Genomic DNA, 19,459 nt, shown 5'->3' with positions numbered 1-19,459 from the left:
CAGTTAATGCAGGTTAATCCCTGCACTAGGGCTGTGGCTACGGCTCTTGGAGGGTTAGTGTCATTAAGATGAGACAGGAGAGCCTCGCTAACCCTATTAGCTCAAGAGCTAAGATGACTTAGCTCTGACAGCTTACCCACCAGCACAGAATCGAGGCCAACGCAGACTAAACAGCTTCTTAGAACTGTCACAAGGCGGAGGGGAGTCACGTGCTTCATTTCCAAGAGATGTGCAGCGTGTAAGGGCAGAGGATGCAGCCTCTCGGGACCAGCCAAGTGAGGAGTTAATAATTCATACAAAGCATGGGAATTGTCTGTTACTCTGTGTGTATATTTATGTGCAGTTACATCGGGTAAATGATCAAAGGATACCACCGTTGTCCATGTCCTGCCAGCGTGCATCCCTCTGATCCATGTGAGGGACTTCTAAGTCAATCAGAGACACAGCCTCTTCATCACTGATGCCCTCCTCCAGGTAGAACTGCACCAGAGGCAAGATCTCTGTACACAAGGAGACGAGCTTCGTTACAAACACAAATGGAATCCTAGCTGACAAACACTGCACACAATGTGTTTGTGTGCCACTGACCATATGATGAGGCTGAGTAGATGAAAGGCTGCCTGCAATTGATGCACACGCTCCCCTGGTTGTTCAGCAGGGGATTGCTGGTGGAGCAGCGGAAGCACAACATGCCCTCAATCAGTTCCTGCAGGAAACACATGGAAGTTTAACCTGACACACTCAAGAGCACAGGATGGGGGTAACCACTCCAATAATCACTGTATCTGACGGACATTTCAGAACAAGTATACCAGTAGAGTTGGGCCGATTATTGGTTTTGCTGGTCAGGTCCAGTGATTGAACTTAAACTGGTTTGATTTTATGCAAATAGGCTGAAACAGCACTTGTAATTGGGCTAAAACACGTCCTGGCAAATTAAACAGCAGTCTAAATCAGCAACGTGTGCCGACAGAATAATGGCGCTAAATCCAACTTGTATTGCGTTTGTAATAAGCTATATGACAAGCACACGTTATGTTTATTTACTTGAAAGCTTGTGGGTTTTTTGGGGGGTTGAAGAGGGGAGACATGGCAGAGTTAGTCTCTTAAGAAAACTTAAGCCCCGTTTCCACCAAGCAGTACGGTACAGTTCAGTTTGGTACGCTTTATTTCCATTTTCACTGTGAAAAGTTGTGGATGGTACCAATGGAATGTTCCATACCGTCCCCATTATTGGTCCCCCCACTGTTGGGGTACCTAGCACACAGATCTGGTACTAAAAAGGTGGACACTGCAGTCTGTTGATTGGTCCTGATGTTTTGCTGCCTCTTACAGCAGCTGGAGTCAGAGAAAAAAAAAAAAAAATCACTGGGCCGACTTCTGGCGACTTTTAAGGTGGAATGTTAACTTGTGATGTTAGTCAGTGCATGAGTTGATGACCTGAATCAATCAACACACCTTAAATTTCACTGTGACGACTTTGAGTTTTTATATGACATACACTTTTAGTAATGAGTGGATCTTCAAGCATTTATATATATTAATTTCGACCAGGTTATGTGAACTGCATATATTCTGATCCTCACTCTGAGAAAAAAAAAAAGCGTTGTGGAGCGTCGTTCCTGTGGGCTCTGGCAACACTAAACCCCTGAGCTTGCCTGAGAAGGACTAAATGCACAAACCTGCTATTTTTAAATATCCCATTGAGAGACTCTCACTGCAGCCTGGTTTATTTTGTTCTGAAAATGTCGGCGTGCAGCCTCGTTCTGTGGATGATAAATAAGGTGCAGACTGATGAAGGAGGAAATACTGTACAGTGAGTGCTGGACGGAGCAGAGAGTGACAACAACCCTGTCCACATTTAAGGGTACTGTTTGAGGTGGAAAAGCTGAGTGGACCTAGGGTCTAGGTACCATGTCTGAAAGTTTACTTTGGTTCCAAAGGTATTATACTGAAAGTGTTTCGAAATAATAGCAAGTGAGGCAGTGCTGCCGCTGTGAGCTGAACTTCTACCTAAAGCCATGTTTATTCGCTAGCAGACAGGCTACTGACCTATCTCTTAAGTGGTTACATCTCCGCTCTGACCTCGATCACACAGCTGACATTTACATTGTTTGTTTACATGATGTAACAGAAGTGCATGTTTTAAGGATAACTTTGTCATTTTTCATCATTAACTTCATCTATCCAAATTTGGGGTATAGTGTGACACTAAACAACATGTTTTTTTTACAGTGTTCTCCGTGTCTCCTTCAAAACCCGCTGTTCTTCCATGAACGAGTAACGTCAGGGGTGCTTGGAAGAACTACAAGCTATTTCGGCTTTAATTTCTAGTCTCCACCTCTGGGTATCTGGGGGACGTGCTCTAGATACATCTAAAAACAAATCTTCCTTCTTATCACGCATTGCAAACTAGCTGCGTGTTCACCAAAATGGCATCATTTGCAAATTATTATCAATGAGGATATTTTTTACAGTGTATTTGCCAACCGGGAGCTTCAAGCAGGATATTTATTTGATCCACCTGAAGAAATACAGTGGAAAGCAGCCACTGAAATCACCAGAACTAGAATCAGAGATACATTATTGATCCCCGAGGGGGAATTGTGATCCGTTACAGGAGCAACTGCAACAGGCTACATGCACGGTCGGCACATGCAAGAGGGAAAACTCAGAACTCAGCTTCGCTGTCAACTGACTGCATTTAACGTCAACACTGATTGGATATCCACTTAAAATGTGAAGAATTCGGTGTGGACAGAGAGCTCCAGCCTGACACCTGGTAAAATTCGGTATACCAGTCTGCTCCACTGTTTGGCCTACTATCAAACCAGTTTGAATTTTTTTTCACTGGTCCAACCCTACCCAGCAGTTACATCCAACTGTTGAACACACCTCACTGTCATGGCACGGTTTGGAGCGAATGGTGAGGCTGTCCAGCTCGATGGAGTCCTGGAAGCGAGAGGGAGTGTACAGCTCCTGCAGCTTCTCGTAGCAATACCTGGCAAGCTTATATGCACCCAGGTTTCGACTCTGCTTTGCCAGCGCATACAAAGTGCTACTGATAATAAGGTTAAGGAAAACCTATGTAAGAGGAGCAGCAGGAAAAGGGATGTTGATTTCTAGATATCTAATTCAAAGTGAGTTATTTTTTATGTGGAAACATTTACGCTTTTGTGTATTTATAAATAGACATGACTGCTACTACTTTATGAGTAAAACAAGAGCCATGCTGAGCCAGCAACCTTGGCTGAGTGCCTTGGAAGTAATACCTTGGTTAGGTTGTTTGTGGTGTTATGTGTGTGCTTATACAAGCATGCCCGCCTGTTTTTGTATTCGAGTTGAGGAAATTGTGGCTTATTTGTATTTATATAGAGACAGATTGTTAAGAGAGCAGCTCTGAGAGTGGCAATGACAGGTCAATGAGTTGCAGCTGCAACAGCTCTACGCTGGCACTCCTCCATCACCTAAAATTTAACACCACTCCTCTCCTTTCCTCTCCACTCAAATACTCTCCAGCTCCACCCACACACCCAGATTCTGTTCCACGGCTGGGACTGTTGATAAATGCACGTCCTCCAATTGTGCAACTTGTTTAGTGCAGCTTTTCTCTGACATTGTGTTTAATTGTTCAGACCCAGTCCGACGCATCCCGGCTAAGTCTATAAATCTAAGTTCAAAGTTTCTGGAACACCTCAGTTTGGCTGCAGAGGATCCCAGCTGCTCAGCCTGATTTCCTCCTCAAAGGCTGGGCTTTCCTTCCTCACACTCTGCCTCCACTGTGTGTGACTACATGGATTCGTCTGTGTGGCTGAGGGTGGCTTTGTGTGTGTGTTTTTTCAAATTAAAGCACATTGTTTAGTGTGTTTATGTATGGATGCACAAAGTTCACTAATCAAAGCATTTGTTTAGGTAACAGAGAATGTGCCTCTTGCTGGCATCTTCTCCTCCTCCCCATCATCACCCCTTTTCTTTCTCTCAGCAGCAGCATGGTTTCCGCAGTGGCGCCAACCCTTCCGCTTTCTCTCTCCCTCTATCTCCTTTCCACCATTTTATCACCACGGTCTCTGCCAGTCTTGATTTTAGATTGGCGTATCTGTACCAGGAAGGAAGGACCCCACAATACTTGTTTCTAAAAATATTTGCTTAATATCTTCCGCTCTGTTGGGACTACTTTCTCAAATGGAAGGATACACTTTCGAAATGCCCTTCGGTATGTCCTTGGTGAGGTTGTTCAGGAGGAACCTGCAGATGTTGAAGAGCGTATCTGGCATGTGGGAACTGAAGGGCTCATCCTGTAAAGGAACAGTTCAAAAGAAAAGACTGAAAAACAAAAGCTGGATGGTTTCAGTGTTCCTGTGGATTGGAAAAAAGTCACACAAGGCATTAAATTCATTCTAAAACAAGGCCTTTATAGGTTTTAAAATGTCTTAAATCAATCTTTCAACAGTCAAAATATAAATCAAAATGCTAAGACACAGGAAATAGGATTTTATGAATCTTTTTTCTGACATTGTATAGTAAAATCTCAAAATAACTGGCAACATATATTTTTAAAAATAATTTAACAGAAGCCTCTTGCATTAATGTCAAACAGATCAAAATAGCAGGAACAACAAAGCTTATACTTTATTTTCAGACAGGATGCTCAGAGCAGAGGATCCACTGCAAGCTAGCAAGCTGTCACTGTACCCTGGGCAACATGGGGAAATGCCAATCTAGCAAAAATTGCCAATTTAACCCAAGACTTCAAGGCATGGCATAAACCAGTACAAGGCAATGCATAAGACTCTGTGTTATTTCATGCAAAAAGTTTGGGAATTAAGGTAGTGGAATTCAGCATGCAGAGTGAGAAACACATAATTGCCAAGAAAACTCGCCTACATACCAGGTATTTTGCAGTTCTCTTCTACCTTTGTCTCCACCATGTATAATTATGTTGCTAAAATTGCCGCTTACTAATCAATTAACCCCAACTAATCAACATTGGTTCATGTATTTTCCCCCTTCACTTTGGTTATTGGGTGGCATGATGGTGAAGTGGTTAGCACTGTCGCCTTACTACTGCCTTTTTCCTGTGTCAGCGTGGGTTTCCTCAGGGTACTCCGGCTTCCTCCCACAGTCCAAAGATATGCAGGTTAACTGTGACTCTAAATTGCCCATAGGTGTGAAGGGTTGTCTGTCTCTATGTGTCAGCCCTGTGATAGTCTGGGGACCTGTCCAGGGTGTACCCCCAAGGGCGTAGGTTTGATTTTCACATTGGTAGGGACATAAAAGAGCTCCATGGCAGCGACCTGTACGTTGATGATTTTTTTAATGCAATTTCACGTCATGTGAAACTGATCACTGCTTTATAATGCATATTTAGATATCTACACTAAATACAATAATGTCTTGGTTAATGTATTCTCTAATGTTATCAGTTACATGAATATACACTGATAACTTCACCACATCTGTTTGTATGTGCTTCCCAGGGTAAACTATAATATCTGTGATTATCAAGTTTTAACAGAATCTTTTTCAGGCCCAGTGCTACCCACTTGATAGCATATTGTCATGGTCGCTTCGGTCAGAGACGAAGGAAGGAGGCAGTCCCTTTTTCAGGCTCCTTAAAATGAGCCATGATGTCTCCCTAGTCTCCGCACCCGTTGATGGCTGAAATATTTGGGCAAATCAGCTGTCAGTCTTACTGAGTCGTTTACAGTCAGGTCCATAATTATTTGGACAATGATACAGTTGTCATCATTTTGGCTCTGTACACCACCACAATGGGTTTTAAATGAAACAATGAATACCTGCTTAAAGTGCAGACTCTCAGCTTTCATTTAAGGCTTTTTTCAAAAATGTAGTATGAACCGTGTAGGAATGACAACCATTTCTTCACACAGTCCCCCAACTTTAAGGGCTCATAAGTATTTGGACAAACTAACATAATCATCAATTAAACAGTCAGTTTTAATACTTGGTTGCAAATCCTTTACAGTCAATGACTACCTGAAGTGTTGGACACACAGACATCACCAGATGCTGGGTTTCTTCCCTGGTGATGCTCTGCCAGCCCTTTACTGCAGCCGTCTGCACTTCCTGCTTGTGTTTTGGGTGTTTTGCCCTCAGTTTTGGCTTCAGCAAGAGAAACGCATGCTCAATTGGATTCAGGTCAGATGATATGACTTGGCCGTTGCAGAGCATTCCACTTCTTTGCCTTAAAAATGTCTTTGGTTGCTTTTGCAGTATGCTTCAGGTCAGTGTCCATCTGCACTGTGAAGCATCGTCTAATGAGTTTTGAAGCATTTGGTTGAATCTGAGGAGATAATGGTGCCCCAAACACTTCAGCTTTCATCCTGCTGCTCTTGTCAGCAGTCACATCATCAATAAATACAAGAGAACCAGTTCCACTGGCAGCCATACATGGCCATGACATAACAGTACCTCCACCATGCTTCACTGATGAGGTGGTGTGCTTTGGATCATGAGCAGTTCCTTCCCTTCTCCCTTCTCTTGTCTTCCCATCATTCTGGTAGTTGATCTTTGTTTTATCTGTCCATAGTATGCTGTTCGACAACTGTACAGGCTTTTTAGATGGTTTTTGACAAACTCTAATCTGGCCTTCCATTTTTAAGGTTAACCAATGGTTTGCATCTTGTGATAAACCCTCTGTATTTATTCTAGTGAAGTCTTGTCTTGCTTACAAGAGCAGCAGGATGAAAGCTGAAGTGTTTGGGGCTACATTATCTGCTCAGATTCAACCAAATGCTTCAAAACTCATTAGACGATGCTTCACAGTGCAGATGGACATTGACCTGAAGCATATTGCAAAAGCAACCAAAGACATTTTTAAGGCAAAGAAGTGCAATGTTCTGCAATGGCCAAGTCATATCATCTGACCGGAATCCAATTGAGCATGCGTTTCTCAAAACACAAGCAGGAAGTGCAGACGGCTGCAGTAAAGGGCTGGCAGAGCATCACCAGGGAAGAAACCCAGCATCTGATGATGCCAACACTTCAGGCAGTCATTGACTGTAAAAGATTTGCAACCAAGTATTAAAACTGACTGTTTAATTGATGATTATGTTAGTTTGTCCAAATACTTATGAGCCCTTAAAGTTGGGGGACTGTGTGAAGAAATGGTTGTCATTCCTACATGGTTCATACTACATTTTTGAAAAAAGCCTTAAATGAAAGCTGAGAGTCTGCACTTTAAGCAGGTATTCATTGTTTCATTTAAAACCCATTGTGGTGGTGTACAGAGCCAAAATGATGACAACTGTATCATTGTCCAAATAATTATGGACCTGACTGTATATATAGACCTAATAAGCTTTAGCTAGGCACCGATCAAAAAGGCAGAAAACAATTTCAGGATCCAATTCATTAAATTCAAGTTTTGAATTTACTGGATTTTTTAAATTCACTTCACTTTATGCATCAATGCATCAATATTTTTACTTACCCCTAGTCACAATGCTGAATCTCACTATCAACATCCTTCACGATTCAATTTCACCTGTGAGGCTCCTGTCTCTCCTCTATCTCCTCCTGTCTCTCTTTCATTTCCTTCAGTCTCTCTTCCTGCCTCTCCTCCTCCATCTCCTCCAGTCTCTATACTACTTGTCATCTGACAAAAAATATATTGATGCAAGACATGTGAACAGTGGGACAATTTGAGACGCAACAGTCATAGATTTTGATTGTTGTGACGCACACCCACAAAGTCAGTGGAGAGAGCGGCGCTGGGGAGGACCAATCACACGTTACCAAAATAACGGTAGATCCAATTGATGAGCAATACGAGGTTAGAGGCAGGACGTATGGTAGACACCAACGATTGTTAACCCTTTGTGTACCATATTGAGCAGACGCCGACAGCCAGTGTTTATAATGGTAGGGACAATACAGAAGGGGCTGAATATTGGTAGGGACATCTATGCCTCACCTCTCACCCAGTGTCGGCTGGGATAGGCTCCAGCCCACCGCGACCACCAACAGGATAAGCAGTTACGGAAAATGAATGAATGAATGAACTTTGGTTATTGTAAAATTGGTCTTAAGGGTCCACTTTCTAGAGCCAGTGTATAATTTGTCCTTTTTGGGCTACTGTAAAAGGAATGATGAACTCTGTGGAGGAGGACCAGCTCTGTATTTAGATATAAACTGCAATTCTAAAGTAATGAAAGCACAATGATTCTTAGTTTCAGGTGATTATAAACCAATGAAAATATAGCCAGGAATATTATACACCATTTCTGCCTGTAGAGGCCCCTAAATCCTACACACTGGACCTTTAAATGTCATTCTGAGTGGCATTACAAAAGTCTTAAATCCAACTTGCCTTAAGCTTTAGAGACCTTGGGTTTACTTTTTTTTAAAGCTCCATCTCTCCTACTCCTCTGCTTAATTGTTTCTTCCTTTAGCCTGGTCTAAAACCCTACACAATAGTGCCTCATCCCACCTCACAGTGCCCTTCTCACATTGTTGGGGTGAAAGGGAAAAAAGAATTTACTAAAGCAATCACTAACAGCACTTTATCCCAAATGTGGATAGTTCAAATCTATAGTGCCTGCCTGGGAGAGTTAAGGTGAGATATCGAGGTTTCCTGCTCTGGTCTGGATCACAGCGATGCCTCTCTATTGCAGGGGTGTGACCAAAGCCGAGCAGAAAGCTGAAACAACAAACTGCGGACACTGACACAGGCCAGGTCACCCATTTAGTGCTCATAACCACAGAATGCTTGTTTGTAAGTGGGTTAGGGGCTGGGGGCTTGGAGAAGACCACTGATGAAGTAGTCATCATGATCAATCAAGCAGCTGGTTACTATGGTGACAGTGATCAGAGAGGATTCAGGAAGTGAACCATTTTGACTGTCGCATTAGAGGGCATGTCTATCACTGTGAGCAGTTATGTGCAGAATGTTCATCGGACATTTTCTGTCAGTCAAAAAAAATTTGCAAAAACATTTTATAATGGGGCTTCCTGAGTTGTTGAAGGTGATTAAATTCCCCTTCAGTGGTCTCCACCTGAACTTAACAACCTCAGCTCTCTTTCGTTCACTTTTCCTAACCACCTCTGTGCACATTTTAATTTGTCCTTTACCCAGAGTCTCTTTTTTTTTTTGGATTGACATAATCTTGCAGAGCCAGACCTCCTCCTTGTCAAACCCACAGCGGTCTCGAGAAATTTGAGCACAAATGTTGATTAGAAAGAGGGCAGAAACGCAGTGGGCTGTCAGTATACTTCAAGTAAAAAAAAAAAAAAACCTATATCAGGAACATGAATGTGTTTATACCCAAACAGAAACCTAACCACATAGCAGGTACTGTTTCCAAGGCTTTCAATCTGACAGCCAATCAAATGGCTGCCTCCTGATTTTTCAGGCCTCCTCCCACTTCTTCTCTGATCTGGCTATGAAAGATTACAGTTGACAATGTATCGCGTTCTCACCGTGTAGCGCTGAATGGAGTGATAGACGTGGTAAAGCTCAGCGAGATGCTGGAAACGTTCAAACTTCTTCAGCATTTCATCTCTCTGGTCTTCACTTTCTGCTTCACACAAACACACACACATGTACCAAAAGGATTAGTAGGAAATGTTAAATGAATTCAGCTTTACAGTAAAAACAAATGCTTTGTTCCATTGCAGTGAGGGTGGGTCTCACCTCTAGCGATGTCCAGACACTGCATAGAGAGCATCCAATAATAGTACCCTGCATCATTGAACCTGTTCTCCACCACTGCATTTTGGGTAAGCTGCTCGAGGACTTTGACTGCTTCGTTCTGTCGCCCTGCCTTGTGAAATGCTACAGAGTGGAAGAAAGAAAGAAGCAGTGATTGATGGATTGTTATGATGTGCCCTTAAGGCAATGCTGGAGTGCCAATCCTCACCATCCATCTTTATTGGATTATTTTTAGGACAAAGTGTCCTGTTGTGGTGTTTTTGCGCTGCACTTTCTAGATATTATTTCACAATCAAACACTTGAAAAGTATGATGACAACTCTTTTTCTTCCTATCAATCAGTTTAAGTTTGAGTAGGAAGTGCTTTTGTTAGCTGTTCAGTGATGTCCTGTTGGTGGCTATTTCCTTTTAAAACTGTTGCCAGACACAGTTAAGAACATACACTGTATAAAAATAATGGACCCTGTGGTGTCGCCCATTGGTTTGTGGACTGCTGTGAAGCCTTGAGTTTGGCCATCTTAGACTTTTGGATCCAGAAGTTACCAAATGTAAACCAAAAATGAACCAACCAAACCATACCAAAATTTAAACGGCTGCCATGAACCAGAAATATAGCTACAGAGACCAAACCATTTTGTGTACCTGGCTGAAAACATGTAAACTGCTGCTGTTAAGTTGTGCATAATAACATGGGGGTCTATAGGGATTGACTCACTTTTCAAGTCAGCCTAAAGTGGCCATTTAAGGAACTTTATTTTTAAGCCTCTGAGGTTGCCGCTTTGTTAAGAACAACATAGCTTTCGTGCACTGGCTTTGGCTTGAATCTCTATCAGACCACAGCAATGATAAAAAGCAGAAAAGCAGACGTGTGTTTATGAAAGTGTAAGTGAAAATACAAAAACATCAGCTGTGTCTCAATTCAAGGCTGCAGCCTTTGAAGGACGCGGCCTTCACGTCAACGTTGGCCACATCCTTTGTATTGTATTGTTCTTTATATTTTTTTATTTAATACTTGAGGAGATGATTAACCACTGGAGACACCATTGTTTGATATATTTCAGGCTGATGGAGGACAGCTGTCAGGTTAACTTATTAAATTAAGACTGTTTAAGATGTGTGCTTTTAGCTAATAGTAATGTTACCAACAGTTAACTTAAGTACATTTTTTTTAATATACTTTATTAATCCCCAAATTCAATTTTTTCACTCCATTGTCATTAACACACAGGCCCGAATTACACACACATGCACAAACAGGACCTATACATGCATTAAATGGAGAGATGTCAGGGTGAGGGGGCTGCCCATGGACAGGCGTCCCTAGTTGGGGAGTTCAGTGCTTTGCTCAAGGGCACCTTGGCAGAGAACTTGCACCTCTCCAGCGATCAGTCCACGCTCTATATTTGGTCTGGGCCAAGACTTGAACCGCTGACCCTTTGATTCCCAACCCAAGTTTCTGAGCTACTGCCGCCAAATGAATATAAAATTGTCACTGGCGCATCTTGCAATAGGCTGAGCCACTAATTATTCATCAGTCGCATCCTCCAAATTCTGGGAGAGAAGGCTTCACTTCTCTGCACATTTGAAGGAGCCTTCGATATGGGACAGCCTTGGTCGCGCCTATGTGACACAACTGGTCTTCAAATGCAGTTTTCGAAGGCTGCAGCCCCTGAATTGAGACACCGCTAATATGTCTGATGCATGCTCTATTAATGTATTAATATATGTCACAACATACCATTATAAATGAAGCATAGTGGTGTTACAGAAAGCAATAAAATAAAATCATATTCTGCACATAAGGGAACATGTTTGTTTGCTACAGACCCTAGCATAAATCCCATCATCCTCCTTTTTATATCGTTGTCAGTGAGAATGAAATGCAAGAATTACAATTCCCACTAAAAGTGTGACTCATATTGTAATATCAATATCTGCCAAAAATAACTGCAATGTGATGAATCACTCAAGATTAGCTGATTTTCACCACAAGTGGATTCTCATACCACAGAATTTCACTGTACCAAAAAAAACCCACCTAACCTGTGTACCAACACACACACAGACACACACACTCTAACTACATGCCAAAGCAATTTATACTAACTTACAAATGTTTCACATGTAATACCTAATACAGGTCTTTTTTGCTCCCACATATCAAACACCACTCGATTTTAGAGCCCCAATAAACACAAGCGCTATTCTTGGTGCTCTACTCAGAGGGTAATTAGAAGCAGCTTTGGGGAGTCGACCTCACCAATGACCCTGCGCCTGCATCCACAGTGGGGGTCAGGACATATTAGTGGCAAATATTTATCAGTCTACCTAACCGGATAAAAACCACATTCAGCTGCTGATGGTTAATGTTAGGAAGTAGCACCCACTCCTTCCTCCTCACAGAAACATAAAACAAGCTGGCAAAAATGCATCGGTAATGAGAAAACACTCAAATGGCCTTCAGGTGATGATAAAAAAATCCTGCAGACCCAATTAAATCTCTTGATGGAATCCTGGAGGTCCAGAACCTCATTTTGGGAACAACTGAGCTGCACTTGAAGCCCCCAAAATATGTACCCAATCAATTCAGCCAAGTGTTGACTACTTCTAAGTTGTTACTGGGAGGTACCAGTGCAGTGGACAGAACACAGGGCCGGTCCCTTAGACTCAATTACAATCACAAGTAACACAATACTGTGTCAGCGCCTGACTAAAATACACACAATCAGCAAAATGCATGACCATAAGCAAGCTCCAATACAATCAAGCCAGTTCAGTCATGAGCTCCTGGTCGAGACAGGCAGAGGAAGATTATGTAGAGGAGGAAATATGCCTGCTGAGATCATAATTATAAATCTATGAGCTGATTATAACTATGGTTACAGTTGGTAATCATCATCAGAGCCGCTTGTAGTACTGGTGATTAGAGGCATGCATGCATGTCATTCAGTTAACAGGCAGCTCAGTTCTGTTCTGCTCCGCTCCAGCAAAGAGGATCATGTTTTACAGTGAATACAGAGAATCTGAAGGAAGTAGTGAAAAATGTCTGCGTCCAGAGAGCTGGCTGGGCTTTATCACTTCCATATGTAAACACTGGCTGTGGCTGCAGACTTGAATGTTAACTGATATAACCCTGGAAACTTACTTTAAGGAGAATGTGAATGTATACACTGAAGCATCCTACATAGGCTGGCTAAAAGTAAAAGTGAAGCCCTGCTGGTGAGTCAAACTCACCTTTTTGGGCCTCCTCAAAGCGGTCATTCTCAGCCAGCCACTGGGCATAAGGCACAAAGACATCATTCTTGAAGCGGGGGTGCTCCTCCACCAGTGAGAAGGCCTGAGAAATGGACAGGTGAGAGCAAAGAGGAGAGGTGTCACGCAGTATACATGACACGTTGACAAGGGAATTTGTAAGTCGCACAGATTGTAATATATAGAGAACTGCAACAGTCTGCCCTTAGTAATTACGGCTGAACTGCAGTTGATTAGGGACAAACGAGTTACCACACATTATTCAGAGAAACACGTTACTTCCACTCAAAACATCACAACACAGCATTATTAATGAGCTGAGAACAAAGGAAAGAGTATGAGCTATTTCACACTCAATTAGAACTACAACTGCAGCTCTTACGCTGTTTGAATGACAGGGTATGAAGAGCCGCTGAAGTGCTCTGTGGACACATATTTGCCTGTCACAGTGACTGATTAATCTCAATGTCCTGTGGCAAAAGCTTGAGCCAAGAAACACACACCATTCATGCCATACAGTGAGAGAGAGACAGAGACTGTGTGTGTGTCCCAGGCCTGTGAGCCTAAAGTCACTTAAAGAAATACTTTGTTGTAGAGAAGAGTGGGAGCAGTGAATAGCATCCATATGGCCTGTGCTCTTTCCCGTCTTCTTGTCCACCTCCCTCAGTGAAGCACATAAAGCCTAACAGTTCTCTCAACATCCTTCTCCCTCCCTCTGATTTTTCTTTTCTCTCTCTGAAGATCAAATAAATATCCAGGAAGCCGTCAGACACTACAGCACAACCATGTGATCGTGATTTGATGTTCTGTTTTTGGCTCCTCTGTTTCAGCATGCAAATCGCCAATGTGCATCTCAGTAATGCCTTTAACTCGATTAAAGACTCCAGATGGATTAAAGAAATGCTATATTTTCTTCTTGTCTGAGCAGCATGATCCGCCCTGATGGAGGAATATGATTGGAAGCAGAATAGAGCTTTAAGCTGATACTCTGTCAGTGCGGTAGAGTGTTTTGTGCTTCTCACTCACTAATCATCATGTGGGCATGGATTCAGAGAAATCCAAAGCTGGATGATTAGCTCTGGAGTGTGTGTGTGTGTGTGCGGTTTAAGTTTGTCAGTGTAGGAAATTAGGCAGATGCATTGTCTTTACTGTTTGCATTCGGCTATGGTTACTTTAATAAATACAATATACTTCCCTGGCCGTGAACATTAAGTGGTTTATGATATGGGTTTCTGAGTACCACAGCAGTTTATTTAGTGCAGTCCTATGTGGTTCACATTATATTTATGTGATTGTCTCAGGACACTCTATATATAAGCCATGACGAGCGGAGCAGGTGTGCCTCCCATGTGCACAAGTGTGTCAGACCTCTTCCCAGTGCTGCGTTTCCACATGCAGCTGCACTAGAGCCTGCAGGTCTCCCATCTTGGAATAGGTCTCTGAGGCATAGCCATGGTGCTTCAGCCTCTTGAAGTAGAACGCACACTTTGCCAGCGGTTCGCGTTCAGCCTTGTCCAACTTCCGAGCTATGTCGATCAGCCTGGATGAGAGAGGAGAGGGGAATGAGCACACACAGAGAGGGTGAGTGCAGATAAACCCTTACATGGTTGTATCAAATTATGTTCATGACCCCAAAAGGAATATAAACCAGCAAGGGTCACTGGCTGAATCAGAGTCAGGTTAAAGAGCGCCGACTCGGCTGCAGTGTTTTTAGTGCTGACCCGCTGGTAGCACTACAGGAGACTTACAGCATGAAGACAATAGGTCAGATGGAGTCAATGGGGAGTTCTGATACGACCACCAGACCACTGGCTTATCAGGTTGCGTGGTTTTCAACAACACGCACTCACACCCCACATTCCCACTACACATAGATGAGTGAGAGCTAACAGAGAGGTAATAATTCCCTACGCACTTTCTTAGCTATCACTGCTTTCACTCAGCATATCAAATATACCTTTAACACTGATCCTCTGAGAGGGAAAGACACGTGCTCTGGATAGTAACTATTACTGCCTTCTTCTACTACTACACAACACAGATTTCAAGTTAAAGATCCCCTCCAGACATGGTTTCACACAATTCATGTCTGATGTTTTTTTCCAGAAAATAATGTAACCTAATTAAAATGATTTAAATTATGTTAAATTTCTCCCTCATTGAAAGAAACAAACATGTTCATCTCTAAAATCTGAAAGGCCGGTTTTAATTTTGGTCAAAGTATGTGTGTTTAAGCATCAGAATGCTATTTTTTTTAAATATATTTCTGGGGCCTTTCTGCCTTCATTTGATGGGACAGCTATAAACTGAAAGCGGGACCGAGAGAGGGCCACGGGTTAGGAGGTTAAAGTACCTTTTGCTGCTGCCCCCGTCCACAGCTACCAGGCTCCTTTGACAAAACACAGCTATTTTACTTTGCAGAACACAATGAGTTGTTGGTTTAGCAGACAAATCTTCCAAGCTAATACTTTCATAACAATCTCGTGTGTCAGGGGTGAGGGAGAAGAAGGAATTAGTGCTTTTTGCTAACAGCTGAGTGGGAATTTCCATTTGAAAAATAGAGAAAAGAGTGCAGACTACTGTACACAAGGTGTCCTCCTACATCACTGAAAAGTCCATTCTTGGTGTGTGTGCTTCAGAGGCTTAAAGTTTTCACATCACACTTTTTGCATACCGTGATTGGCTTCCAAACTTGTGATGTCACAGCAAAACTTCAGATTTAAGTTGAGCACAGAGAAAATTCCCACTTTCAGTCGACCAATGTGAAAACAGCCTTTTAGCCTACATGATGTGCAAATCCAGCATCCGACAGTGAGGCTCAAACATCTAAGTCAAGTAACAATAAGCAACACATATTTTTGAGATGAGAGGAACTTCAAACTTCAACACATGAAATCAGGAGTCTGCGATGTTTGAAGTATCTTGACTAAGTTGGTTAAGTGTGTATTTGTATCAGATTCAGCCCTGGGGTTCAGAGTTTGAATCTACATCAGGATTTAAATGTGGTCCTTTGCATTTTGTCTCCTCCCTGCCCGAAGCTAGCTTCACTGCCCTACTAAAAACAAAAACTAAATTATTGTCATTCCACTGACGTTAGGGCATTCAATTAAAGGGGACCTATTGTGCTCATTTTCTAGTTTATACTTGTACTTTGGGTTTCTACTAGAACACATGCTTCTACTAGAACACCTGTATTCAACCTCTGCCTGACATTCTCTGTTTTAGCGCCTGTCTCTTTAAGCCCCTCTCCTGAATAACCCCAGTTTTCTCTGATTTGTGAGCCATTTCTGGGTCTTCCATATCTGCACTCTCAGCGTCTCCAACTTTGTAGCTGGGGAATGACTGTAATGGAGTATAGCGGCACTTTCTACAGTGAAAATTCACCAGTAAAAGTTTCTAAACAAAAACCTTCACAGTCGCACATGTTCCAACAGGACTACAATCCAAAATCAGGAAGAAATTAACATCAGCAACCAATAATACATGTTCCCCTGATGTTAACATGTAGCTACATGTAGCAGTGTAGGCTGTGTAATGTAAACACTTGAAGTGACGTGCCTGGAGCAGACGCCCATATAAAGAAATCCAGCACCAGCTGACGTCAGCTTGTCTCGAAAATAGAATTAAACGTTGGAAACAGAGTATTCAGAACAGCCTGAAACCTAAGGTTGTGCTCACAGGGACTAATTCTATATAATTACCTCATCATTTGAAACTTTGTCCACATATAATATGGGCATTTGACATTGTAACATGATATATAGAGTGCTGAGTGTGCCGAGAGTGCCGATCGTTTACATAGTTTCAATGGAGTTCAAAATGGGCCTGAATATTTTGGATGACATACAGATTTGGGAAAACCATGCACACAAATCTTTAAAGCTGATTTAGAAAAGTTTAAACAGGAAAAAAAAGTGTATCCTATGGTGAAAGACTGATCTTTTTCTTTTTTTATACAGTGAGTGACACCTACATGTCCTCCCAGCCGTGTTCTCCTATAATGTCTATGGCTTTGAGATGTTCTCCTGCTGACAGGTACATCTCTGCTGCTGCCCGGGGCTCTTTGCTGCTCTTAGCCCAGTCTGCCTGCTTGGTCATCAGGATGCGCGAGCTCTTGGGGTCTGTCGCTCCAACAAAATCCTGCAAGAAAGACACAGTATTTTCACAGATACAAACTTACTAACACACCAGTGGATAACTGGGAAATCCCTATTAACACTTGTGATAAGCGAGGAATGTATGTAGTTAATCTGGGAGCAGAGCAAGAGCAGCCTGGTTCAGACAGCCATAACCATGTGAGTCAAGGCCGAGACAGGGGGAAGAGAGTCACACAAACAGCAGGCGGCTAGCCCTCCGGTGTCCATCCTACCTAAAACAAACAGCCTGTAGGACCAGATGGCCACACAGCCGCATAAATATACAGCAGCCACATCAAACACACATACAATCTGATACATACGCACACACAAATATACACCAACGAGTCATAGCTGTGTCATCTGCTCCAGCAATGTGAATGTAACGCTGATGATCAAAGTGTCCCACCACATGTAAACATAATAAAGCATGAATTTGTCTCAACTCCAACTGACCTCCTCATCAAAGTATTCATGTAAAAGCAGACGCTCGCCTTATTTCTCCCCATTTGTGCTCCATTTCCAACTCTAACTATGTGTGTAAGTTAACCTTGTGTTGTACAGGGATATGTCTGTAAAAGCATACTATGTGTGTGAGTGTGTGTGTGTGTGTGTGTGTACTGATCAGATGATATATGTGGAGATTCCAGTGATATATGAGGAGATGAAAGACAGACGGTAAAGGGGGGCCGTTTGAACACAGTGCAGGGCCCCAACTTGGCATTAGTGCACATGATGAGGAAAAACATATGTTCTACACCCCTAAAACATGCAGCGCTTTCCAGGTTGTTCTGTCCGTCTTGATATAAAAGTATGTTGCGCATGCATACGTGTGTTTTTGTCAATCGATGATTTAATCACCTTGGCGTACTCGAACATGCGCAGGTCAGTGTACATGCTCAGGGCTCTGGATTCCTGGCCAGTACATTTGTAAAGTTTGGCTGCCTCGTGGAATTTCCCCTGGTAGGCATAGACGTCCGCCAGGAACAGCTCATTGTCGTTCTCACCCCGCTTCTTCCTCTCCTGCAAATCAGTCAACACAAACACTGGCATGTGTGCAGAGATAAACACTCACATGCACGTACACATACACACAGCATGTGTGTTCACAGACACAATCAGAGGGTACTAAAAACTACTGGCTTGCTTTGTGCAATCAGCCTGACTTTTGAACCCACACCAAACTCTTACACCATCAGCTATAATGAAATTAGAAAACTAATAAAACGTTTATAGAATACAATTAACATTTCTTTCATATCATTAAAGAAAAGCATTTCAAAGAGCGACATTTCCTCTTTTAAAAGTGAGAAAAGCAGAAACTCCCTCCTGTCACAAGCCAAGTTGGAAAAGACTGCCTTCTGCTCTGCGTGCATATTGTCAAGGAATGTGTGTGTGCTTTGCTATGTGTATATATTTGCTTTCACATGTGTGCGTGTGTGTATATTGGACCCGAGGAGGTCATTCAGAATATAGGTTCCTCCCCTGTTCATGAGCTTTTTAAGTGTCGCTCAGGGCAGAGCCTTGCAATTAAATGTATGATGACCATAATAATTGTGTTGACCCAGTATCCCCACAAGCCTTGTCTTACTTAAATGATGTCAGCTCTGGTCGGCAAACAACAAATGTGAGCGCGGCTTGACACAACACTGAAGGATTTTTTTTCCCCCCCTTTCTGAAGAGTAGGTATTACCTCGATGCTACTGATGAGCTCCAGGTAGCGCAGGTCTCTGATTCTAATGAAGGCCTGGAAAGAGAAGTGATCATTAGGAGGAGGGTCAATCAGATGTGTATTTTGTGTTTTCTCTTGCAGTACCAGCTGCCTTACACAGATTTAATGTGAACATGGCTTGTGTTAATATTTGGCTGTGGTGGTGAGTGTTTGCAGATGTCATGAAGCTTGAAGTAAAAGCTAAGTACTGTTGCCACATTTGGAGGAGTTGCTGCTGCTGCTATGTATTTAATATTCTGTGAAGATCAAAGTAGTGAAAGGAAAGGCTTGAGGACACTGATCTTGATCGGAACGACGTGTGTGTGTCTGACTGGCCTTCTTGGCAGTGTCAAAGTCGAGTCCCTCCAGGGCTTCTGTGGCTAAATCCCTCCAGTCACTGTCTGTCACACCTAAACAGGCGATCTGGTAGGCCTCCTTGAACATCTTCCTTTCCAGGTACTGGTACATGGGCGCTGACTGAGCAGAGCAACAATACCACGTCAAAAAGCATCACACACTTTAAATTGTGAAAACATTAGCAAGATAAGAGAACCACCAACAAAATCATATCTTCACCATATATCTGTCTAAATAACTGATAGAAAAGCAATCCATGTAGGTAACAAATACAATATTTAAGATGCACCAACCATCGACAATGATGAGCTTTCATTTCTGAATTATGAT

At 42.5% G+C, this 19,459-nt stretch overlaps 1 protein-coding gene across 1 annotated transcript in view; it reads right to left on the bottom strand.

Moving 5' to 3' along the window:
• Window positions 1-19,459, bottom strand: part of ift122 (intraflagellar transport 122 homolog (Chlamydomonas)) — a 30,052-nt gene that overhangs the window by 1,450 nt on the left and 9,143 nt on the right. Inside the window, exons 15-26 of the mRNA XM_033628723.2 lie at window positions 19,109-19,249; window positions 18,755-18,808; window positions 17,923-18,084; window positions 16,899-17,065; window positions 14,294-14,465; window positions 12,908-13,010; window positions 9,656-9,796; window positions 9,442-9,539; window positions 4,195-4,295; window positions 2,896-3,061; window positions 589-706; window positions 372-500 (exon numbers count right to left, since the gene is read on the bottom strand). Of these exons, the coding sequence (XP_033484614.1) occupies window positions 372-500; window positions 589-706; window positions 2,896-3,061; window positions 4,195-4,295; window positions 9,442-9,539; window positions 9,656-9,796; window positions 12,908-13,010; window positions 14,294-14,465; window positions 16,899-17,065; window positions 17,923-18,084; window positions 18,755-18,808; window positions 19,109-19,249 (1,552 nt within the window). The remainder of the gene's footprint in view (window positions 1-371; window positions 501-588; window positions 707-2,895; window positions 3,062-4,194; window positions 4,296-9,441; window positions 9,540-9,655; window positions 9,797-12,907; window positions 13,011-14,293; window positions 14,466-16,898; window positions 17,066-17,922; window positions 18,085-18,754; window positions 18,809-19,108; window positions 19,250-19,459) is intronic.

This window comes from Epinephelus lanceolatus, chromosome 8 (genome assembly GCF_041903045.1).
Source record: "Epinephelus lanceolatus isolate andai-2023 chromosome 8, ASM4190304v1, whole genome shotgun sequence".
NCBI lineage: Eukaryota > Metazoa > Chordata > Actinopteri > Perciformes > Serranidae > Epinephelus > Epinephelus lanceolatus.
This window is presented reverse-complemented; position numbering and strand designations above follow the sequence as displayed.